Source organism: Vanellus vanellus (assembly GCF_965231255.1).
Source record: "Vanellus vanellus genome assembly, chromosome: Z".
Taxonomy (NCBI): Eukaryota; Metazoa; Chordata; class Aves; order Charadriiformes; family Charadriidae; genus Vanellus; species Vanellus vanellus.
In genome coordinates this window covers 82510800-82537092 of record NC_138908.1, presented here as the reverse complement: position 1 = coordinate 82537092, position 26293 = coordinate 82510800, and the positions used below count along the sequence as shown (strand labels likewise).

Here is a 26293-nt window from a genome sequence, read left to right as displayed (position 1 = left end):
ATTAACATTATAGCTTCCCTAGCTGTACTTCAAATTTCAGCAGATTTTCAGGCTGACTTAAAAATCTATGTCAAAGGCTTTCATTTAAATACATTAAATATTTAATATTTTTCAAATCCATGTATTAAACACAGACTTAACTCATTTTTATTTGTGCAGCTCCTCCAATATCAATTAAGCCAGCATACTATACTACAGAATATGGACAGAAGTCTCCCCTTGGTGCTTGCCTGAAGCTGCTACACCAGTAAAGACTGACTGGCCAGCTTGAGGGAGTACTGCAGTTTTAGAGCGTTCTGCAAAGATGCCTGACTTATGTTCTGCTTGAGGACTTAACTACAATTGGAACAAATGAAGAACAAGCCTGCTTTGGACAAATGAAATTGGTTGTATATTTAATAATGGAAATTAGGTGAAGTGCATATTATTATTTATGTCAACAAATAATAAATTTATCAAGTTAATAAACCTGATGATGTGAAATTTTTTAATACTAAGATAAAAGGTTACAAGTATCTCAAGTGATCATCCTAAGAAAAATTCATATTAGAATATAAGCACTGAACATCTCACTTGCATGGTATTTATGAATGCAACTGTTAGACTATCACTCAGTATAACCTCTATTACAAGAACAAGTCTAAATAAAGTTTCTGGTACCTATTTGACAAGGTGCAGTGCCAGAAAATACTAAATAGTAGCAGAAAGAGCAGGATAAAAATAGGCATCTGAACACTCCAGCTCTATATAAAGCAACTGGTGTAGATTATATGAACTTAAAAAAAAAAATCACTTTGATCTACAAATTACTGAAGATGTAATTCTAAGAGGACAGGAAATTTATTTAATCAGAATTTTTGTTCTATAAGAGCTGACTTTCACTGTGAATTAACATACTGTCTCCTGACATAGCCATCACTCCAGATTCGCATCTGTAAGGATGAAGGCAAAAGCTGCCAGTAACAATTTATGAATGTTTTTTTGACAACTTAAACATGTTTTTTCTTCAATGGCACAGTTCCTCAAAACACACTCAAGTGCCATACCTGAGGCTGACAAATGTCATACAAAAAAACCAACCTTGCCTAGTGATCACAGCTAAAACACAGTCTACAGGATAATCAGCATCTTATCTGGGCAGGTGTTGAGTAATTTTTTTAGTTCTGGAATGTCATGAAGTTTGTGCAGTTTGTATTTGGAAGTTCCTGAAAGTTATGTAATTTGGTTGATAAGAAGCATGCCTTCTCAACTGAATTTAGAAGATGACTCTTTTAAACCTTTATTTTAAAAAATCACAGAATGGTGATTGAGGTTGGAAGGGACCTCTGGAGGACATCTGGTCCAACCTCCTGGTCAACATAGAGCCAACTGCCTTGCCCAGAACTATGTGCTGATGATTTCTGGTTATCTCCAAGGATGGAGACTCCATGACCTCTCTGGGCAACCTGTGCTGGTGCTCTGTCACTCTCACTATGAGTAAAAAATTCATATTCATAGCATGGTATTTACATATAATTATCATCCGTTCTCCCAGAAAATTTGACCGCCTGTGAACTTTGTGTAAAACTACTTTTTCTAAAGGCTTTGAACTTCCATGTTTTATCAAACAATTCCCTCCTTCCATATACAGTACCAGTGCCAGAACACACACATTTTGATCTCTTAGACCATCATGTTTTTACCCCTCCTTCCAATCCATCTTCCTTAGATTCATTACACTGTAAAGTGCTCTTAATTATGAAACATGCTTATAAATTACAAAACTGGACTTCTCATTTTGGTTTATCACTGTTCCTGAATGACTGCTAAATCATGCGGGTGAGGGTTTTTGAGTCATGTTTTAAACTAAAAGAGAAGTTACTTAAGACAACAAGTGAAACAAATTTCATCCTCTGAGCCTCTTACATTCTTGTAAGGCTAGATATAACTGCCTTGGATTTCTAATATTTAGAAACAAACCTTTAGACACCTATTTAGAAATGCAAAGTTCCTTATAAAAATGGGGATTTTTAGGCATCCGACAAAACAAAACATTAATAATTCATGAAACACCTGGAGACTACAGAGAAGTATGCATGAACTTCCTGCCCTGTTTCAATGCTAGGAGCACAACTACATGTAGGCACCTACATACAGTTCAAGATACACAGCTTTGGACAAGTACTTCTGATATTGAAAGTGGCTCACCATTCAAAGTTTAAAACATGAGATTAGCACTCTTTCAGGAAGCAGGAAAAGACAGTTTATCTCTCCTGGAAAGACTTCAAATACAGCCTCTCATCTTAAAAAACAGTGCCCCAGTAATCACTCTCCACTCCCCATTTAAGCTATTTTACCGAAGAAAAAGGAAGAAATACGGCATTTACTGACTGAAAGAGGATGTTTCCAGGAATATGCAATAATGCAGCATGCACACAAAAAATTATTTTGTTCAAAACCTAAAAGCTGATACTATTGCATACTTTTAAGTTTTTACTTTTTTTCCCCCTAATTTTTTGAGGTTGACTATATTTTTCTACTGAATGCCTGGTTTTCTAACACATGGAATAAAGAGGACAGGCCCTTGGAGAGTTCAAGGAAATGGCATCAAACATGGAAAGTTTTCCTGACTAGTAGTCAGGGCATGAGGGATTTGAAAGTCCATCTGAGTTCCTTTCAGCCTTCAGAGTGAAGTGATCTTTGATTAAGTAAAGTATGGACTTGTGGAGGCTAAAAATTGGTATCTGGTTCTTGCAACAGCCAATAACATCTGACTGCGGCTGGACAGGCTGATTTGTCCATCACTTTTACTGCGAATGCCTAGACTTTAGTACAGGAGAAAGTTCCTATATAGCAGCACAGAAATTGTTTTATTTCACCAGAGGGCTGTTAGGAAAAAGTACTGAAAACCTGCACAGAACTCTGAAATCCTTAAACAAAATGTGGAAGGCAAAGCAAACTAGATACAAATACTAAAATAAGTCTGATGGCAATTTTCTTTTAACAGGTAAGAAAGCCTTACAAATTATTTCAAACTTATCTGTTACCACCTTTGGGAAAAGGGGGGGGGGGGGGGGAACCCCAACCAATAAAAAAGAAAAAAAAAACAAAACAAAACCAAACACACTCTGAATTTCAATATATTTTCTGTAAACTGTAATTGCCACTATTATTTTAACCTAGCTCATATAGAAAAAAGTACAATTTGGTGTCTACTTTAACTGAATTCCTATTTTAAGTTTGAAGCAGTGAGATAAAAATTCCTCTGATGAAAAACAATGGATGGATGGGGTGGTTTCCTGGCTTTTCCAGCAAATTCTGATGCTTCTGTTAAAATTTCTTCTTTGTTAACAGAGCACTGCCATGCTGAAAAAAATCAGAATTCCTAATTTATTGTCATATTTTCATCAGCTACATGTTATAACTTTTCTAAGACTACACAAAAATGGAAGATAGTAGTATGAATTTTTAAGGACTTATTCAGGATACAGATTTTTAAACTCAGTACGCAGCAACAGCTGGAGGTAAAGTTTATCATCATCATCCATATAATGGATAAGGGCCCGCTTGTGCTAAGCATTGCAATTCTTCCCCCTCAGACCTCAAGCTGTCCATTCTCAAAATACGCTCCATGCAGGCATAGTATAACAAAAAAAAATGTCAGATATGTATAGTTAAATGAGAAATACTGTTGAAGATAGCTAAAAAAGAACATGTTTTAGCATACCAACAGCTAAAACTTTATGTTCTTTGATAGGCATCACAGAAATGGGAGTTGCAGAGAGATATCTAAAGGATAAAAGTACGCATTAGTTTTGTTATTTCTTTTAAAAAATTATGTTCCTCCATCAAGACCAGTAGCATTTAAAAACATTAAAAATTCCACTGCATTTTACATACTATAGTATGTTTGCAACATTAATAAATGTATTTATCAATATACTTATCTGAGCAGTGATATAGAAGGAGGGTTTGTATGCTATAGTCTTTCCATTTTTATCATCGTCAAATCTGCTTTGGGATAAATGGTTTTAACTGAAAAGCACTGGAAGTACAAACACGTAGTGTCATCTCACATATGAACTGTTCATATCTTTGCTGTCTTACCTGGCAACCCTGTTCTGAGACCGAAGAATATATCAGATGTCAATTTGTGCACTTCACACTCAAGACAGAGCACAGCCCTACCTCTAAGCATTAAATGAGAAGACAGTCCAGTTCTTTCACCTATCTACACACGATGCTTAAAGAAAATGTGGTTTCCAAGTTCTAAGCCTTCAGTCTTTGACCTGCCCTCAGATATTAATAACCTAATTTTATCCATGTATCAATCTGCTCTACTGCTACAGAGCAATTTCAGGTGTGGATTTCAGATCAAAGTTCCTGTATCTAGGGAACCTATAACAGGAACTTGAATTTACATGTAGGTTGCCTAAAGGTTATTGACAGATTAAGCTGACAAGTCACCATAGTGAGAGTTAGTTGGTCAGATGCAGACATGCAGTGCTACTCAAGAATGTCATTTGAGTGTCACAGCATAGCCTAAAATACCTATGCATAGCCTGCAAATATGACAGGACCTTTGTTAAACCTTTGTCTCTCTATAAAATTACAGTATCTCAAATGGGACAGGAGACTTCACTTGTCTATCATAGCTGAAACACGATGTAAGCTCTAATGATGACTGTACTGGCTGTCTTAAAAAAGGCTTAGCAAAAATGAAGACATCCATATCTGGGTGTTACATCAGTAGCCAGATCCCAACTCTACAGTCAAAACCAGAGTGGAAAAAATGCAGAAGAAAGTATTTTTAAGAGAAGGCATGACATAATTTAAACATAGTTGCATAACGCATATTACATGAAAGTTAACTGAACATGCTACACCTCTTATATCACAATTCAGCTTCACAACCATACAGCTCTTCCTTCCAAGGCAACAAAGGGCACATTAGCTGCTAAGTCAGATATAGGCATTAATATATAAATCAGTCCGTAATCCTGTGAGACACTGATGTTACTTAAAGATGGGTATTCAGCTGCAAAACAGTGCCTTGTTGTTTACAAGTCACAGTAATATCGGCTGTTATAGATTTGGAAACAAGAAACTAAAGCACACAGCAACTGATAATGTGTTTAACCTCGAGAAGAAGTAGGAAGTTGAAAGTTCTCAGAGAAAAGAAATATTTCTGTAGCACAATACTGACTATATAATATGACTTTCAGGTTACAATCTAAGGCACATTTGTGAAACTGATGCAAATATTCTTTTAATTTTTAACATTACTGATAGAGGAGGATGTTTTGACAAAAAGTTCCCTATATCTCTTTCCAAACAAACTTCTACAGCTGCCCTTTAAGTATAATGGTACAGCATTTAAACATGTGAAAATCTAGATTTCTTGTTTATGACTTTCTAAAAAAAGTAACCCTATTTCTAGAATTAGACACTTAAAACAAGTCATGAAAGACATCACAAATTACTTTACCCAGATAACAGACATTCTCATCCTTGAGCACAAAAAATCCCATTTCTAACATTGAGTTGGAAACAACTTGTTTTTATGAACTTCAGTATCTATTGATTAATAGTTAAATTATACCGTATCTACTACAAGCATAGACATCTACATGTTAGAAGATGATGCAACAATTCTATTGGAAGGAGTCCAACGTGGATGTGGCTACATACACCAAACTAAAAGGTAGAGCTACAAAAGGTAATGGTATATATCACTAAATAAATCAAAGAAAAGCATGTGAACCCACAGCAGGTATTCATTCTTTACCCTATTAGAAAGCTTCAATTCATTAAATAAATATCATCAAGAAAGGACGCATATATGTTCATATTATTTTGAAGAAAAGTACTTATAGCTTCTGTTCTTCAAGAGAAGAATGAAGTTAGCTTTTTCCAACTTAAGTCCAAGGGATTCTCAGGAGCAAGAAACCAGCAAGCCTTTGTTGTATTCGGAACATGAGAATTCCTCTTGATAGCTCAAAAAACCTCTCTGGGTACGTGACAGAGCACAGGCAGCAGATTAAAACCATTTCAGACTCAGAACGTACCGTGGATGTGCGCTGCCCTCTGCTGTACTGCTTAAATTCTTCCATTAAGCCAAACAGCCATTGTGCTGTTATTTTTTAACATAGACAAGAAAGATGCACTTTATCCCAAAACAAAACACTATAATATTACTACTCTGAGCATGCAAGCAGTGCCTGCTATGGAAAGATTTATACCTGTCACCTCAGTGAATTGACAGAGACCTCCCAAGACAGATTTTTAAATGCCCATTTGTACATTTGCAAGCCAATAAGGAAAAAGACGCTTGCTTTAGTTGTTCCTCCATGTGCTTAGGGCAAGACCTTTTACTCTAATCAAGGACCCCTGGTTAATTTTCAACTCTTTCATATAAAGTATGCTGATTCAAAGTAATATATGCTTCAGCCTTATCTGTAAACTAACAAGCCTTCCATATGGATGTGTCTCTTTTCCTCAAATAACATTTTTCGTTTGCATGTTTCTCATTCAATAAATATTTCACTTTATTACAAACAACCACAACTCCTAACTCTTCATCAACTCTTCCCCAGGTTCCAGTATAGGATGGGGAGCTACCTGTTAGAGAGCAGTGTAGAGGAAAGGGACCTGGGGGTCCTGGTGGACAGCAGGATGACCATGAGCCAGCACTGTGCCCTTGTGGCCAAGAAGGCCAATGGCATCCTGGGCTGTATTAGAAGGGGGGTGGTTAGCAGATCGAGAGAGGTCCTCCTTCCCCTCTACTCTGCCCTGGTGAGACCGCATCTGGAATATTGTGTCCAGTTCTGGGCCCCTCAGTTCAAGAAGGACAGAGAGCTGCTGGAGAGAGTCCAGCGTAGGGCAACTAAGATGATTAAGGGAGTGGAGCATCTCCCTTATGAGGAAAGACTGAGGGAGCTGGGTCTCTTTAGTTTGGAGAAGAGGAGACTGAGGGGTGATCTTATTAGCGTTTATAAATATATAAAGGGGGAATGTCATGAGGATGGAGCCAGGCTCTTTTCAGTAGCGACCAGTGATAGGACAAGGGGTAATGGATTCAAGCTGGAACACAAGAGGTTCCACTTAAATTTGAGAAGAAACTTCTTCTCAGTGAGGGTGACAGAGCACTGGAACAGGCTGCCCAGGGAGGTTGTGGAGTCTCCTTCTCTGGAGACATTCAAAACTCGCCTGGACGCCTTCCTGTGCAACCTCATCTAGGTGTTCCTGCTCCAACAGGGGGATTGGACTAGATGATCTTTTGAGGTCCCTTCCAATCCCTAGCATACTGTGATACTGTGATACTGTGATCACTATGCAACGAAGGTATTCAAAGCATCAGAACTTCTACAGGAAGCTGTAGTTCAAAAGTAAGCAAGCAAAAGAAAAAAAAAAAAACTCAAAATTTTTTTCCCCCTAAAAGAAATGTTTTTGTTTGTTAAAACTTTGTGAAGTTCGCGCAGCTACCCACAAACTAATTTTTCAACTAAACCACTTGAATTTTCCTCCACGCTGAGGCATTGATTGTTAAGAGTTGGAGCAGCTTAATTTTCAAATCTTTCATTTCCTCCAGTAGAGAATCTTCTATTTATACAAAATCACAAGAATTACTCAGTCTACCTGCTCTGTTATTAATCTATACAGATGGCAACAAAAAATAACATTAAAAAAATTAAAACAACTTAGGGAGAATCAAAATGCATATCTACTATTTTGAACTTTCAAGACACATGGGTTTTGCTGCAAACTTAAGAATGTACTTACTTAAAACGGTATCTTCTACTACTTCTACTCCCTCAGCTGTGAATCTGTAATGAGCAGGACACTACAGAGTCTATTTCCTTCTTTGTTTTTAAAGAAGGCCTAAGAAAATATCTATACTCTCAACTGGAAGTGAGTTGCCCAGTTAGGCTGGTAATGAAACACTTGGATTTTTGCTGTACATTTGGTTTCATCATGAAGACAAGATTCATAGGGAATAGAAAATGCTGAAGTGAATCTGCTCTGACAGGTCTCACCTGACATTCCCACTTCTGGGACACACCATGTCAATTTTTTTCAAAAAACATAGAGACTTGGAAAGCTTAGAGAACCACGTTGTTTAAAAGGAAGCCAAATCTGAGACAAGAATCTGCACGGACATCTCAGTGAAGTCATCAACGTTATACCTAATTCCATGGGACTACTGATAATTCTTGTCTAAACATCTACTGTATTTGGAATAGCATAGACAAAAAAAGCAGAATTATTAGACAACTGTTAAAATACAACGGGTATCCAATTGGTAGATCTTGAATTTACTGTCGAATAGCATGTTAAAAAAGCTACTAAACATGAATGTAACCATTTAAGTAACCATTTAACGAAAAATTAAATGGTTTGATAAAGAACAATTAGGATACTTGGGGCTGGAGTCTACAAATATTTTTTAATGCAAGCTTTTTTTCAGCTTTGGACCAAGAGTTCTGAAAAAGACCTGCAATTATTATTTTAGCCAAGTTTAAGATAACAGTGTGTCCCTAAACCACGACCCATTGAAATGTTCCTTGGTCTTAGGTAAAGGCAGTCAAATGTCACCGTATACTATGTCCATAATACTTTAAAAAAAAAAAAAGTAGCATAATTCAAGAAAATGCTTGTGTTTAACAAAAAACAACTTACAGGTCCAGCTTTCAGTGTAAAAAACATGTCAATAGAACACAGGACTGTAAAATAAGACAACAGAAAACTATACAAAACCCCCAGTGTTTATAAGCAAGTCTGTGTTTAGGTAGACTTCCATTACCTACAGATGTATAAATGGCTCTTAAATTGACATCAAAACCACAATATGCTGATCATATCTTGCTTCTAATGTGCTTAGACAGCAATTAATCTACTTGCTTTCTTATTCTTCAACTGCCACTTCACACTACTAATGGTTTAAACCTAAACTTTGATTCACTGGATCAAGTATTATATTAGATGAAACAATATAACTTTACATTTAAAAATACATTTTAATCTACAATACTCAGTGGGTTATACTGAAAAAGAAAATGGAGCAAAACCGTACCAACACACTAGAAATTAAACACCTGCTGTTACAAAATTATACTGTGAAAAAGAATTACCTGTTTTCGTTAGCAAAAGATTATCCAGATGTCTATCTCCAACTCCAAGGATGTACGTAATTACACAATAACCAGCTGTAACAAGTAAGTTGTAAATATCAATGTAAGTACCTTTCCTGGGGAACAACAAATTCCACACAACTAACAACAGCATATGACTTTATTTTAGTTCTTGTTCAAAAGTAATAAATATACCACAGAGACTGGGGTCAGGGGGGGTGCTGCTGAAGAATAATCAAGATTATCAGCACTATGAAGAACATTTGAAGGAATAAATTAAAATTCTGAAGTTTATTCCATACTGCCTAGATTTTAATTTCTTACTACACAATTACATGCCTAACACTAAAAGCCTAAATTTATTCAATATTGGGATTAAGATACTTCAAGGGAAGTATTTTGAGCAAAATGAATGTACACATTTTTAACTTAAGATATTCTAAGACAACTGTAAACAAGCATGAACTGTTGTTATGAATCTGAATGTATACATCAGCAGTATTCACAAGCTAAGCAGTAAGCCAGGCAGTAATAAACAAATTAGAACTAATGCAAACTTTCACCCACAAACCAAAACAGTTTGAAGCAGTTCTAAAGACTGTGCCATCAAAAAAAGAAGGGGAAAGGAGAAGATATTGTGGAGCAACACCTGAATTACTTTTTTTTTTGGTGGAATTGAGCTGTTTTTAATTTAATGGGCAGCAAACGTGACATTTTAACATTGCCATCAGTTTACTGAACAAGAACTATACTACCACTTCTTGTCATCCAAGTGGAACAAGAAATTGACTGTAACCTCAACCCAAAAAAACCCCTGATGTTCTAAAAACAAATTAAAATTTTCTACTTCAAACACAGCTGATATATGACTGTATAAATGCTTTACATCTCCCTGAATTATAAAGACCCCGACTCATGATGCAGATGGGACAGTGGTAAGGTTATTGCTAGAAAGCGAAGAGTATTTAACATCTAGACTGCTATGAGGGGAACAAAAAGAGGGCTGAGGAGAGGAGTTGTGCATGAAATACCAGGCTCAAAACTATTATTTTCATGTGAATTCTGACAGCAAGTACATGCATAGTTCCTTATCTGCAGTCACCTAAACTGATATGCCTTAAAACCTTATCTATGTTGTCCTTTATACTTCAGCTATGAAATTATCAATTGTAGGAGTGTAACTTACCACAGCTCTTAACATATGTGTCCATTACCTCTGCACTTATTCCATGAGGGCCAGTGTCACTAGGTGCATGTTTTCTGAAGAAGTTCTGGAGGGGAATTCATCAACATATTTAGTTATTCCACATGATCTGAAACAGGAGCTTTAGAACTGCTAAAAAAAAGATTTAAATCAAGACCATAAACAGCTGTTATTACAATGTGTTAAACTAACAACCACTCTGAAAAACCCTAGTGAGATCTAATTTAATTTTATATTGATTTATTTTCATGGAATCATGGAATTTTCAGAGTTGGAAAGGACCTCTAGAGATCATCCAGTCCAACTCCCCTGCCAAAGCAGGATTGCCCAGAGCACATTACTCAGGACTGCATCCAGGCGGGTCTTGAAAATCTCCAGAGAAGGGGACTCCACAACCCCCCTGGGCAGCCTGTGCCAGTGCTCCGTCACCTGAACCGTAAAGAAGTGTTTCCGTGTATTTGAACGGAACTTCCTGTGTTCCAACTTGTGCCCATTACCCCTCGTCCTGTCACTGGGAACCATTGAAAAGAGCCTGGCTCCATCCTCCTTCAACCCACCCTTTAGATACTTGTACGCCATAATAAGGTCTCCCCTCAGCCTTCTCTTCTCCAGGCTAAAGAGTCCCAGCTCTCTCAGCCTTTCCTCATAAGGCAGACGCTCCAATCCCTTAATCATCTTAGTTGCCCTTCGCTGGACTCGCTCCAGCAGTTCCCTGTCCCTCTTGAACTGGGGAGCCCGAAAATTTTCTCTCTGAATCACTACATTCTTATATTCCAAAGAAACAGACCTGAAGTTCAAACTGAAAAGCAGTTTTCTTTATACAGCTTCAGAAAATTAACAATGCACTGAAAAGTCATGAATAACTAGGAGTGCAAAATACCTCCACAGGAAACTGTTTAGGCCAGATCAACAAAAACTACAACAGGCCTAACAATCCAGATTAGTAACTACACTTGGGACACACACTCTTTCAAGGTTTACGATCATATTCCTCCATACAACGAATCGCTACTGAGTGTAAAAGGAAAAAATCTAAGTCATGAAATGGAAACCAGATTTGCTGTTAACTGTGGACAGCACAAAAACAGTCCTTCCTACCACTCAGAAGAAAACTGAATTTTTCTTGATTGAGACAAAAGTAAATTAAATCCAGCCTAAGCACAAGTTTCTTCCAGTAAGCAAACACAAAGCTAAGCAAGCACTGTAAGAGGAGTTTTGTAGGCATCTGGATGATATAGGAGACTAAAATCATGATGAAAAAATAAAGGGAATCTTAAAAAAAAGAGAAGTAGGTACTGAAGGAAGGTACCTGCAGGCTACTCTAAGAAAGTTTTGCTGGAAAAGCAGTCCTGTTGTAACAGTGTATCAGTATTTTAAGGCCTCGGAGACAGCTTTAGTTATCTTTGCTTACAGAGGAACATGCCCTTCTGAGATGTTAAAAAAGTTGACAGAGTAGAAAGATTCTGTTAAATAAAATCCTGAAGCAAAACGTGGGAGGAAAATTTTAAATGGTTAACGAGGTACTAGAGGGAACAACTTTCACTGCTCCAAAATTTTACATGTTGTATGTGTTAAAAAAAAAAAAAAAAAAAAAAAAGAAACAAAAAAAACATGGATTTCAGACCATCCTAATGCCACACTTTAGAGTGTGGAACAGAAATAATTCCGAAGCATGAACTGCAATTTCCAGACTGTTGATAGAAGGTAAGTAACACTCAAACACCAAAACATCCTTGCTGTCCTGCATTACCAGCCAGTATTAGATTACTTGCTTTAAATCTTTTCAGAAGTGAAACATTTTTTATGTTTATATACAGTGCCCATCTTTATTAAAGCTCGTGTGACACCCAAAATGAACATTTACAAAAAGCATAAACCAAACTTTCACAACACCTAAAAAACCTGTTCATTTAGCTTTTATTTCCTTGGCCTACAATGCCCAGTTATTTCATCATGCTCTGGCACAGGAAATCTGGGCTCTATAATGTGTTTTGCCGTTGATCTGTAAAGAATCTTAGATCACATCCTTTTGGCGTCTTGCTTATTTAGATTAGCAGTTCTTCACAAAAAGAATTGCTCCTTACGTCTGCACAGCAACTAAAACAGTGGGGCACCTATTTTGGATTGGAATATGATTTTATAAGTAACTGCAAAATTACAGTTTCAAACACATTTCTATTCTATAATTTTATAAATAACATACTATGGACTAGAATATGAATAGTAAATTTCCAAGATTACAAAGGACTGCCAAGAAAACACTTTATAAACTGTATGATTATTCTATGTGTAGATGTGGGTTACCACAACTTTTACAGAACGGGAGGCTCAAAAAAACTTATGCAACTTGATGATGGTCATTGTCTCATTAATGATAAGCATTTTTTTATAAATTATAATCATTTTATATAACCATTTATTAAGTAAATGATACTGACAAATCATAAGCATTTTTCAATCTCTTTAATAGTTTATACCAGCTGGGAGCTACTGCTTTGACTCCCAGTTACTGAGCTATGAACAAACACGAACTTCAGTATCCCTTACAAAAAAGGGAAAAAAGGTACTGTGACAAACTGAATCCAACATACACATGCTGTGTTTTCATTAAAAAACTTGTTAGTTATGTACCTCATATGGCAATTTGGTATGTTTTTATCTAACTATATTTACCTCAACCAGCTGAGCTTGCTACCTAACTTGTGTGCTGTGCTTGAAACTAGCATGAATTTTGTGTGCCACTCTTCAGTTATGTGTCTCTACTCAATTCCATGGCAGTTACAGAAACTCTGTTAAAAGTAAAAGTAAATAAATAAGTAAAAATCACACAGTATCTATATATCCACTATTGCAGGGAAAGAGACTTTAGAAATTGTATGTACAAGCTATTTAGTTGTTCCATAAAAAAAAAAAAATATATCATTAAAACATACTTTGACAAGGTATCAAGCCACAAGTACCAAGTGAACAAAAGAAACACTTCAAAACAGTACAGAAAGTGTCATGCACCCGCCATTTGTCATTACATTGCCAGAATTTCAGTATCACGACTAAATTTCACTTCAATTATTTAAATGGTCTTGCTTCTAGGACATGAGATACTCATGTAGTGATTTAAGTATATTTTTTAAAGCAAAGCTTCTGCTGTAAATACCTTTACATTTCAAGCTGTAATGTGTCTTCTACAACAGATACAAAAATCAGTTGAGAGACTAAAGACTTCTGCATAAGATCTAAGCCTGCAATTTATACTGCTTTATCCAAAGATGACTTAAAAATCCCCCATCACATACCTGTATACTTTCCTCAGTAGCAAGAACTTCTGCAACTGGTACTGACTGAATAAACTGCATGAAGCCTGTTACAGAAAACATCAAAAAAAGTCTCCAATGCATAAAACATTCAAGCTACTCTAGAATGCATGTTTATTAGAGGGCAACATTAATACGTACTTTTATTCAACTGCTGCTCACAGGCAGAAAATCATGTTTTGTCCCAATTTTCCTCCTTCAGTAATTTTAAAACAACTTGTCATTAACACCAAATTAGCTTACAAAAAGTCTGTTGTTCCAAGTTTTCAAGAGAAGAGAAAGACAAATCTACAGCTTTCTAAATATTTATTCAGAATGTATCTAAAAGCAGAACCAAGTTTAATTTTGTGTTTGTTTTTTTTTTTTTTTTTCCTCTATTTCACGCAAAGAACTAGAAGTTCTTTGTTTGAGATCACACAGCAAGCTGGCAGCAAGGATAACACTACTGATTGTCACATACTCCAATATCCAGATCGGGCTTCTTTTACGAAGATACTTGAGTCACCTATGCAATACTGCGGTCACTCAGGTTGTTTACTTCCATGACTTATATTACAAGATTTTCTTAAACACTTGAGCTCCTTTTTAGAATGCTGTACTAAGGAAAACATCTCTCATGAAAATAGCATGTCACAATAGTCTACAAAGAGAAGGAGAAGACTCCTCCCAATACTGTATTTTTAGGAAATAGATGTATTCATACCATGTTTTGTACTAGTTGCCAGCACTTTATAGGGTGTCAGCTTCAAATCCAGATTCTCCTTTCTTAACAGCTAAAAAAAAAAACAACACACAAAAAGAGTAAAGATGAATGCAACAGGAAGACAGCTTCTATTTCTAAAAGGAATGTATATTGAACATTGGTCTCCACTGTTCTTCACAGAAATCAGTAATGAGCGATGGCCTGTTTGCCCTTTCATTTATTTATTTTTAAGTGTACATGGGTTCACTGATTGTCTGTAAAGAGAAGAAAAGAGCCACCTAAGATCTGAGAACCATGGAATGTATTAGCAACATAAGCTGCATTAACAGTTTTCAAGTCTTGCTCTCAACAAGGAAAATCAAGAACATAGAAGGATAAGGATGTTGATTATAATTCTTACCTTATCCATGAGTGAAATAATCTGAAGAATAAGTTGATCTTGACGTAAATCATCACCATGCTTAAAAATTACAGGATATTTGCCTCCATCTTCTGTCTTGAAGAATAGCTGAGCAGGCATTAAGGCACTCTGGAAAAGGAAACTTATTCTACTCAGCTGGTGCACAGCAATGTTCATATTAACATGTTGCTACAGTGGAGTTCTAAATTATAAATCCTTGTTTACTGCATTGTACATCAAAGGTGAATTAAGCAAGTATCAGGACACAGGATACACGCATCAAATTCAGTTACAAAAAGTCCCATTTGAATATCAAAAGTGTGGCAGTGAGCACCAGAAGTCTTTTCAGGTTCCTCAAGTTTGGTAGAAAAGAAGCAATTCTAAAGCTTCTAAAAGCAGTTACTAACTGTCTAGGACTCAACAGTTAGAACGTACTATTTCCACTTACCAAAAGTGTGTTCTAGGCTTGTTTTTAAAATACCTTAAGGCTCTCCTTCTTTTTTAGCAAGGAGTGTGAAGGACTCATTCCTTCCCATCCCCCCTCCCCCAGTAGCTGAAGAGGAAAGGACAGGAAGACTTAAACTTTGTTTGTATGCATGTAATTCCAGTCAACATAGAAGGGCTATGCAAAAGGTCACAACAAAACAAATTTAAACTGACCAGATATAAAAAGAGACACAATTATAGGATAAACATCAAAGAAATGCTAGTGGCAAGACATCTTAAACAATTAATTGCTCCCTTAATTTATTTAGCAAAAGCAAAAATGCCTTTTTACAATGTTGTCTGAGAAAGCCAATTTAATTGTTTGCAACTTCTCTGCTTAAAAAGGGTTGAAGGGGATCAATTACCTACATGAATGATTTCATCTACTGCAACTGACCAAATCACTTCCCTCAAAACCAAACCCAAAAAATTAATCAAGGATATAGTTTAATATTTGAGCAATTACATTAGATTTTCACATGCAATGAATGTTTCAAAATTAAGTTCCATGAACAAAGGAAAAATGATTCTTTAAATAGTTCTACAAAAGCTGCCAAGTCATGTCCAAGAGCACCAACAATTAGCCATCCCTCCCCCTTTGGATTTGTTTGTTTTTTATCCCATAGCACACAATGAGAAATTAAATGGAAATCTGTACCCTTTCAGAATCGGGAAAATCAAAACCATCTCTGATTTTGAAACAAGTTACTACTCATATTTTTGGTTCCAAATTTTCTACATTGCTACATAACACCAATATGTAGAAGACTATCTAACTTGATTTTGTACTGATCAAGTTAAGCTATCATTCCCAACAGCAAATGTTTGGTGGCTGTTCCAGCAGACTTTTTGTCAACATATTTCCCCTTAAATCATATTCATGCCAGAATCTGACTCAGGTTCGCAACACCTTGTTTTCATGACAAATTCTTTCCAATGTCACCTCCAACCTGAGGTGCAAGAGCATGGAATTGAAGCATACTCTTCAAAAAGACTAACCGGTATATAAAGAAGCAAGCCACAGTTAGGGAACCAAGGGATACGTTAGAAAACTATGGAAAAAAATTAATCTCTGATTTTAAGTAAACAGAAATTATATCACAGGCAACAAGCAGCCTGTCAAAGTTTGAAACTACTGGGTATAATAAATTTATGACCTAGTAGAGATGACGGACTAACACCGGCTGCCACAGAGGCTTGAACATTTTTTAACTGGCAGACAATGTCTGCTGGATTTAAGCCTGATTGGTAAAGCACAATTTGGTCATCTATATGAGTTGAAAGTAAATTTATAAAGAGGTCCTACATCACTGGACACAGGCAATAACCTACATTCCAAGTAGTATAGGAAGCAAAATTACTCCAGCTCTTTCAACAGCGTATTGACTGTTTAGTAACTAGATTAAGGAATGGCGGTATGATTACAAGCAACAGCTATGGATTCGTTTAAGGAGCCCACGGATACAGGATCTACCTGCCAGCCTACCGCAAAAGAATGAAATGGACCACCTTTTTTCTTTCCAGTCTCCAAAAATTTAACTTTTAATATGCAATGGAATAAAATTCTTTAGTATGAATGCCTTCAGCCTGGGGATTTCCTAAAGTTTATAAAATGCATCAGTCTTATAAAAGCTGTTTTGAAGTTTGTATGTTAACTTGAAAACAGTTTCACAAAGAAAATTAAGAGTTGTTTAACTTTAGAAGCACATTACCATTACATTTTGCCTCAACTATGTCACCCCCTTTAAATCTTTCAACTGATTTTTTTAAGGTCAGTGCTCATAAGAGCTGTTTGTATTTTAGCCATTCAGAAGATCTCATTTACCTTGAAGAGTGTGGCTTTTTCAGGGATGATTCCTTTAATTTTCACCTGAGGTTCCAGAGGAAGTGGAATAAGTTCCATATCTGCTAAATTCATCTTTTCATTATCTGCTAACAAAGCCTGAAGCCTCTCATTCTAAAAGAATAAAAGAATTTAAAATTTGTTTAATAAAAAAAACCAACCATAAAACACATACTAGGAATATATTAACAGTTAAAGTACTTAACAAAGGATATATTAACATATCAAATTTATTAAATTCTTTACTCTTCCAAAAAATCAGGGTTTCACACTTAAAATCCAGTGAAATAAGGATTCTCTATTTGCAGTAATCTCAATAACGAAGCAGATAATCCATCTAATCTGAGTGTATTCAAGCAATTTTATAAATGGCAGATATAATAGTCTTACAAAAATTTATTTCTAAATTGCCTGCAGAAGTAGCAGGATGATCTGTTTTCTACACCAGGATCAAAAGTTAGTTCTGTTTCAGAAACTCAATTCAAATCCTTAGCTCTGATCCTTTATATCCCTGAACTCAAGGAGATCCCCTACCACCAATGAACTAAATTGCCAACACCTTGCAGAGATCTGATTTCAGGGTCTGTTCTACATTCCTACATCTGTGGTTACCAGAAATACAATACCAGTCAATTTTCTACTACTTTAACATTTGGCGTCCTACATAATAAAAGTTGAATGCATAAAAGTCTCTAGTCTTTTCCCCTGCTGAATATAACAGGCATAAACACAGAGACACAGCAAGGCAGCCCACTATTGATAGGAATACTTCCAGTGGTTAATTGCTGCTAGCTAGATTTCAATCCAAAAATCAAAGCCACTTGTTTCTTAGTTTTACAGAACTATCATGGCAATTATAAAAGAACATTTGACAGAATGCTAAATGTACTGCACTAGCAGAAAATACATTTTTATGAATTGAAAACGCCTCCTCCTCTTTTAGTGATTACACCTTTATTACTGATACACAGAACATTCAGAACATTTCATAAAAATGATGCAATGCTTAAGTGTTTCATTTTCCTGCACAAACATACCCCCCAGAAAGGAGCTGACAAAAATTATTACACTGAAAGGTCTATGTTTAAAAGCACTAATGTGTGTCAGAGGAAAAGAAAATATATGAGTAGAAAGCCCTTTGGCGTTCCTGCCCTTACCCATCTGCCAAGTTCACTTTAAATATTTTAACTATGAAGGACAAAGCTTCTTAAAATGCACCTATGATAGAAATCCTTTTCCTCAAGATGCAACAGACAGCAAAGTTTTGCTAAACACACACCTTATGAAAGCAAAGTTTTGTTGCTCTTGGAATAAAAGAACTCTTGCTGCTAATCAAATTTCAGTATCTATCCTGGCATAATTCTTACACCACAGTAACCTCTGCTCCCTTCCCACGTCCCCCACAACTTGTTCACTGCAACTATTCGATTATTCTCAGATCTCCCTTTTGCCAAAATATCCCAAGATTTTTCTCAAGGGCCTCTTCTGTTTTTCATCTACAAACTTGCAGAACGCTTTGGAACTTTGACCCAAAGTTTGTTTAAAGTTAGCTAAAATTATTACAGGACAGATGGACATCTGTTCTAAATCTCAGTCCTAAGAATTTTTAGTGAAGAGCTAACATTCTTACTGTCAAATTCTAGCCAGAGATAAGTTTTCCAATCCCCTAGTTACCTTTTTCTTACGATTACCACTTTCACGCTGCACTGCCTTCATTACATGAACCAGCCGGTCTACAAACGTCTGCTGGGCTGCCAACAATGAACGCATAACTCTGACGGACTTATCACCCTAAGTGAATTAAAAGAAACAAAATTAGTTCTTTGTTCTGTAATTATTTTATCTAGAAATTACTCTTTATTCTTAGACCTTTGGGCTTTTAAGAGGTAAGTGAATAACGATCAATTTCCTGTCAACTCGAAAGATATTTTTTGTAAAACACAATCAGAATCACTGCAGCTGGCAATCAACTATCTGACCTACCAGTGCACTTCAGTTCGCATCAACAATTTCAGTGGTGAACAGCCATGCATGACAAACCTATTCACACAGCCAAAGTAAGTTAGTAAGGATAAGCACGTGGGATATTCTTATGAAGCCTACGAGTCAGATTTGAATAACAACCCTAAAATGGGAATTAATACGAAGTGAGAGATACACTAAAACCAGCAAAGACTCCACATCTGCTATCAATTATAGACTGCAATTCACAAAAGTTTTTTTTTTCCCCAATGCTCCAGCACCCTCTGCTGCTAATACACAGAACAACACTGCTTGTAAATTCAAAAGATAGGTGTTTAGTCTCAATCTGCACTGCAAGGGCAAGTGAATCCAATATAGTAAATAAAATACACAGATTACTCAAGGTAGAGGATTTTAGAACCAGCATGTTACTAACAGGAACAAGCAATACAACAAAGGAAAAGGGTCTCAATAATTGTTCTTTCCTTTTGCAGTAGTTTCTTTGGTTTGCCACAAACTCAAAGTTCAAGCAAAAGTGGAAGTGTTTTTAAAAATTTTAACATATATGACATGAAAAACTGTCATGTATGTTGTTGTCCTTCTAGACACATGTGCCCATTTAAAAGATGACTATCCCAAACCACTATGTATTTCATTACACAGAAGGCATTACCTTCAGCAAAGCCTGACTAAATCTTCTCATCACATTTAAGTACATTTCGTGAGTCTTTGGGTCCCTCTGCTGAGTGTCTTGGTCTTCACATTCCACTATTACATACCTGCAGCATAAAACCAACACAAGTTATGCTGTACTCTGGTGCTATACAATTTGAGTCAAATACGGCAGCCCTGTATTACAGGCATGGAACTAAAAATAAAGTGCATCTTTGAATGAGATATAAACCAACAGGCGAACTTGTCAAAACTGCATAGTCAAATTCCCACTTGGATCAGGAGAGTCAAGACCTCAAGTTTTTGAGGTCTTCCACTTACAGTTAACTGGCATCACTCAAAAAGGACAAGTCAGAAGTCCAAATCGTATGAACACTGCAATCAAGCAGTACACGTGGGAGGAATGGGCATTCCACTGTGCTACTACCCTCTACATAATGTAGGGGCTGCAAACTTGCTATTCAAGTATACCTGCAAAAACAAGAAGAGTCTCACCCTACATGTCCCCTGCTGTACCATTAGCAATGGTGGAAGAGACTGTATTGGTCCTGAAGCAGCTCTGTGAAGTCAATGTTCCAAAATAAGTATTCATTCCCAAAATTCAAGTACAAGATTTAAGCAGTACAATTTGGAACAGTTATACTGAAAATTTGTAATGTTAACCGGCTGTTTGGAAAGCTTTTGTGCTTACTTCTATTCACAGCACTGGCAAGCACAAAAGTAGCTATGCACAGAAGGTCTTCTGTTGACCAACATACCTCCTAGTATTACTCAGTAAAAACATATAACCCCACTACTAAAAAACTTTCAAACACTGCATTTGAATTCAAACGTGACTCCACACACTCAACAAACACACTTGGACTTTAAGCTGACAGCTACAATTACCCCTTCCTTACGCACTTGTGCAGAATCTCTTTGTGACTGAATGATTATGGGACAAGATTAGAGGACTGTCATTTGCAGCTGATAGATTTGACTAGTCTTATTTATAAATACACAACATATTATATATATTAAAATAAGGTATATGTAACTTATTCCATTAATTAATATTATCTCAATGAAATCTACAACTAAAAGATTCTTCTAGGACTCCAGAGGGCTGGAGCACCTCTCCTATGAGGACAGGCTAAGAGAGTTGGGGTTGTTCAGCCTGGAGAAGAGAAGGCTCTGGGGAGAACTTATTGCAGCCTTCCAGTAGCTAAAGGTGGCCTACAGGAAAGATGGGGAAGGACTCTTTATCACGAAGTGTAGTGATAGGATGAGGGGTAATGGTTTTAAACTGGAAGAGGGTAGATTCAGATTAGATAACGGGAAGAAATTCTTTACTGTGAGGGTGGTGAGACACTGGCCCAGGCTGCCCAGGGAAGGTGTGGAGGCCCCATCCCTGGAGGTGTTCAAGGCCAGGTTGGACGGGGCTTTGTGCAGCCTGGTCTGGTGGGAGGTGTCCCTGCCCATGGCAGGGGGGTTGGAACTAGATGATCTTTAAGGTCCCTCCCAACCCAAACCAGTCTATGACTCTATGACTTCGCTAATATATTGTTCTACACCATCCCCTCACTTAAAGGACAAAATTAGATTGCAGTAATGTGTATTTAAAAAAAAAGCCAATCTTTACAAAGTCTGTGCACCAAAACTTCAAGGAAAACAGGAAGTAATGAATTGAAACATGCCATTTTCATCTGCATTTGTTAAAAAGCCCTAGACAGTTTCTCAAAGCTTTCTTGAAACAAGGAGTAAGAGTAATGCTTCATACTTAGACAGGTGTCTCATGCATCCGAAGAGGAGACAGAAAAAGGCCGTAGCACTGACTTCTATAGCTGCTGTTAAACTCTAAGGATAGGATAGCTTTGCAGTGACAAGTGACCGAGCAGGAGGTTTGATTTTCAAGGGTTATTGTAGTTTTTCCATCGATTATTTTAGGTGCATGCTGTGTCTGGGTAGTTGAAACGAGCAATTGATCAGCAGCCAAGAGGATTTATGGCTATGTCAGCTCAAACAGTGGCTGCAACATTTGTATTCTGTCATTGAGAAATTGAGATGTCTGGAAAGAAAACAAAGAATAAATGGACTGGGTTTTTTTGGTTTGGTGGGTTTTTGGTTTTGTTTTTTTTTTGTTTGTTTGTTTTATTTTGGATTTTTTTTGAGGGTTTGGTTTTGGGTTTTTTTTTTGAAGTCGTAAGACAAAAACTTCAGAGTTCTGGATGTTTGAACTTTCTGTAGACTGAATGTCTGAGATGTTGCTGAAATGTAAGTGCACAGGTTCTATCAATGTGATAGAAATAAGCTAACCTACTAACACTTACCTTAAATGAAGACTATTTTATTAGGTCAAGCATTTGGCTTCTACCCATATCAATCAGGCCTGCAATTGTTTTAATCATTTTAATTTAATAGCCCTTTTTTTCTGAAGCCAAACCTTACCTTTGGCCACTGCAATAGAAGTATGTACACTAAGGAACTGTAGTTAAGTCATGCACTTACATATTTTAAATTTAAGCTACTGAAAAAGCAATGAAATAATAAAACTTAAGAAGATATTCACAATTGGAATCACTTTAAGGGTAGGTTAGAATCCTTGTAAGAATTTTATAAGAACAGTTTGATAGGTTTTCATCTCATATCACACACTGTTCCTAGTTCACAGCCTATATGCAGTTAATATTCATAGAATATTAACATATAGTAATATATATTCATATTTTTAATTATTATATACATCTACAAAGGATAAAAATAAGAATCATTTGACTTAAATTTAGCCACGTAAAAAGCATCTAAGCTCTTTATTTTAAAATGTGTGTATATACAAGTAATTAGCCGTATGTGCTGTGCATATGCATATGTATATATATTAATATATACACACATACACATACACTTTCACAGAGTACAGCTTTATTCATGTCAGCTTTCTTCATATAAGATAATTTTATCTGCAATCCTTACTCAGAAGGCATGCAGATGACTAGTTTAGGCATCTAATTTAACTCTTAAGCCACTGAAGTGAGACAAGACCCTTGCACATTAATCTTACCTCTCCACTATTTAGATGAACTATTCACAACTAAAGTTTCCCCTTAAGAAAGCATGCATCCGCAATGCCATTTTGGTTGTGCTCATAACATAAGCACAAACGGAATCTAAAAAATAATTAGATTAGCACAAAAAAAAAATAGTGCTTTATGAACCTTCATAAAGTACACTCTCGACTAATACTGAAGTGCATAACCTTAATATTCTAGTTAATGCTGTCAATAACTATGAAGACAAACCAAACAGAAAAGCAGAAAAGATGAAGTTCATCTCCTTCCCACCACCATAAAGCAATTGAATGACAACTTAAAAATGACAGTTACGCTTTTTTTTTTTTTCCTTTTTTAGCACTGTGGTTAATGGCCAACCAATCACCTTCCCTGGTCTAACAACAAAGCACATTTGTGCATTTTAAAAACCAGAACCCTCCTTTTATTAATTATCCTGTTCAAACGCATATTGTTTTAAATCTACTACGTCATTCTGGCAGAAATTAAGATTCTCAAGTTCTCAAGACAGGTCACCTTTTGCTGTGCAACCTTCTGGGCATTATAGCTTAGGTTTCAATTGGGCATTGATACAGTATGAGTAAATAGTTTCTAACATACCAGTATAAGTAGTTTGCCAACGTAGAATTTTTGCATGCTCGTGATATCAAGAAAGTGCAAAGGTCTTGCTGCAAGGGATTTAAGAAAAACAAAATAAAGTTATAAAGAAGTCTCAGCTCTTGGGACAGAGATGAAGTTACAGAAAAACACCAAATAATTGTGAGGAGTTTTGAGAGATACATTCCCTTCTAAAAGCAGAATCCAATCCGACCTAATATTTACATCACATTAGTTTCAATATTAGTCCAAACAAATCCAGCAATAACACAAGTAAAAACAGGTCTGCTACTACAGTAATATATTTTCCAATGTGTCAGAAGTACGCGATGTTCTCCAGCAATAAATCTTTAATGTAAAGTTTCTATTTACAATATTACGCTTTCCTCCTATGCAATTATCCCTTGCTGTAAGATTCAACCTCAAAAGGGATTTCCTACCCTCTTTTGCATCCAGAAGATCTGAAACTCATTAAGACGTTCTACATTTTAACATAAAGAACAAATCTGTAGAGGATACACAGTATTTAGTTGCTTTTTCAAGGTTTAATATTCCAACTAACAAGAAATCTGTGTATCTTTACTGATATGCTCACTTTGAGGCTTATTTTCTATGCAGGACTAATATCCAAAAAGGAAGATTTGCAACAGGGAATGGATCTTTAGTTCAAAGACCAATTAACTACACATCAGAATAAAATCAGATTCCCTCAAACTGTCCTCTCCTTGTATCTTTCCCTTCCCCTTCAGTCTCATTTTTATTACTCTTCTACTTGTGGCATAACTTGAGTGTAATCTTTGGCAGATGTAAATCAACACACTGTCTCACTTAGATGCAAAAAGATGACACCCACGCCAAGGAATATGGCTACAAGAATTACAGACTGCAGAGATTAAAACATTAGGAAAACTCTTTTTCATTAAAAAATCTGCTTCAAAACACCTCAAACACATGCAATTGTCAGTATTAATCAGCATGTGATAGCCTTTGCAGGAGTCTTCTCCTTTAAAGGAGAGTAATTTTATGAAGAATTCAAGACCCAGTAACCCATTTTTGGATAGTGTGATCATGTACATAAATAGATGGCCTGAAAAAAAAAAAAATCAGTTAAGCTATTTCTGTTTTCCTAGCATTTAGTTTACTTTTATATTCTCTGAGCGCTTTAAGTATTCAGCAAGATACAGTAGAAAGAGTCACAAACAAAAACTAAAACCAGTACTAAGCCACTAAAAAGCCTCAGATATCAAAAATGCAAGGTAAAGTATTTGACTTACATCAAGGTTTTCATTGTCTGCCAGCTCCTTTGTCTTAGAAGTAAGAGGTGGTGAGGAAACAGGTGGAATAGGACTCATGATCTGGGAACTACATAAAGGAAAGCATGTAATAGGCATGATTTAAAGTTCTTGCTCGGGGGGCAGGGGGCACACATGAAAAAAAAAAACGTATTTCAATTCCTCAGCATAGTAAATTCAGAAAACTAGAAGACAAGAAGTATGTATGAAAATAGTACCCCATCCCTGTTTCAAAACAAACTGCATGAACAGGACCTTTGACAGCTACAGTTCCTGAAAACAACAGAAATCTGTGCCTGGATAGCCGTTTATGGGGCTGTGAAGGACATTCACTTATATCAAACTTAGCATTTTGTTCTATCTTCCATAAAAAATAAGCAGATATAATGAGAATTTAGCAAATCCACATTTTCAGGATAAGCCTTTTTTTTTTTTTAAACATTCTTAAAATTAAATTGCTAATACACAACACCTGCAACCACTCATCTCTGGAATGCAATTACACATAACAAAGTAGATAAACCCAATGCTTCCAAAGCAAAATTATCATACAGTAAATTCACCTGAAAGGAAGTAATCAAACAGCTCTACTAATGTGTAAGTACCATTGCAGCCTCAAAATACACCATACATCCCAGGACACCCACTGCACAGCTTAGCAGCAAGATCCATGAAAAGCAGTATACTTGTAATATGAAAAGTATACCTTAGTGACACAAGTGATGAGACACTGAAGCCTAAGACTAAAAGTCCTGGAAATTTGTATTAAATATTCACAGGAGACTTCAGTTAAAGTTTGTTTGCACCTTGCTTAATACCATATTAATTAGATATTTCATCCTTTCTTTCGGAGTCCCGCAAGAATAAAAAGTGTGCTCCCCCAGGCCCTTTACATTCAAAGGACTCTCCTTACACCCTTTTTTGCAGGAGCAGGAAGAAATTTCCTTCTGTTTCAGGATGATTGGACTTTTAGATCTATATTATTTGATGAAAGCGGGAAGTGGAGCCTCATACAACATCACCGAAGACATCCTAACTTTTGCAAGGACAGAAGGAAGCAATGACAGCGTTCTTCCTGCTCTCCAGAAGTTGCCTTACTTTCATGCAGTAAAGTCAAAGGCCACAACTTCAAGATTAAGAATGTTTGCTCTGTAAACTATCTGTAGTCAGAAAATAAATCCCATGAAAGCATACGTGTTATTTTTGTTTGGTTTTATGTCATCATTTCAGATTATAAAATATGATGTTGAATATGCAATGGTCCCCCAAAAAGAGAAAAAATCTGAGGGTTTACAGTGTTACACATTTCTGCTTTTCTACTGGAAATCTAAGCTTCTTACCTGTCTATTTCTGCACCGTTAGTTCCAGATGTTGTCATACTTTCTGACATTGAACCTTGACTGTCCCTCTTGCTGGGTTCCAGTCCATTCTTTATGTCATCAAAGTTTTCGTATTTCAATGCCTGGACTAACTGCAGCAGGTACATCAGCAAATCCTCAGGGGGGAAAAAAAATGAAAATTAATTGAGGGGGTCAGTCAAAGCTGACTAGGACTCCGTATGTTTCAAAATTCTAATATATCTATAGAAAAGCTTACTAAGGATTTAGTGACCTATAAAGAAATGGAAACTGAGGTCTCTCTAGCAAGCAATACGCAGTAGAAAAAC

At 36.3% G+C, this 26293-nt stretch overlaps 1 protein-coding gene across 1 annotated transcript in view; it reads right to left on the bottom strand.

The window, feature by feature from the left end:
• Window positions 1-26293, bottom strand: part of PIK3C3 (phosphatidylinositol 3-kinase catalytic subunit type 3) — a 74596-nt gene that overhangs the window by 26140 nt on the left and 22163 nt on the right. Inside the window, exons 10-20 of the mRNA XM_082497616.1 lie at window positions 25968-26122; window positions 24610-24697; window positions 23339-23406; window positions 19693-19798; window positions 18732-18848; window positions 17040-17171; window positions 14729-14857; window positions 14329-14398; window positions 13608-13672; window positions 10297-10381; window positions 9111-9185 (exon numbers count right to left, since the gene is read on the bottom strand). Coding sequence (XP_082353742.1) covers window positions 9111-9185; window positions 10297-10381; window positions 13608-13672; window positions 14329-14398; window positions 14729-14857; window positions 17040-17171; window positions 18732-18848; window positions 19693-19798; window positions 23339-23406; window positions 24610-24697; window positions 25968-26122 — 1090 coding nt within the window. The remainder of the gene's footprint in view (window positions 1-9110; window positions 9186-10296; window positions 10382-13607; window positions 13673-14328; window positions 14399-14728; window positions 14858-17039; window positions 17172-18731; window positions 18849-19692; window positions 19799-23338; window positions 23407-24609; window positions 24698-25967; window positions 26123-26293) is intronic.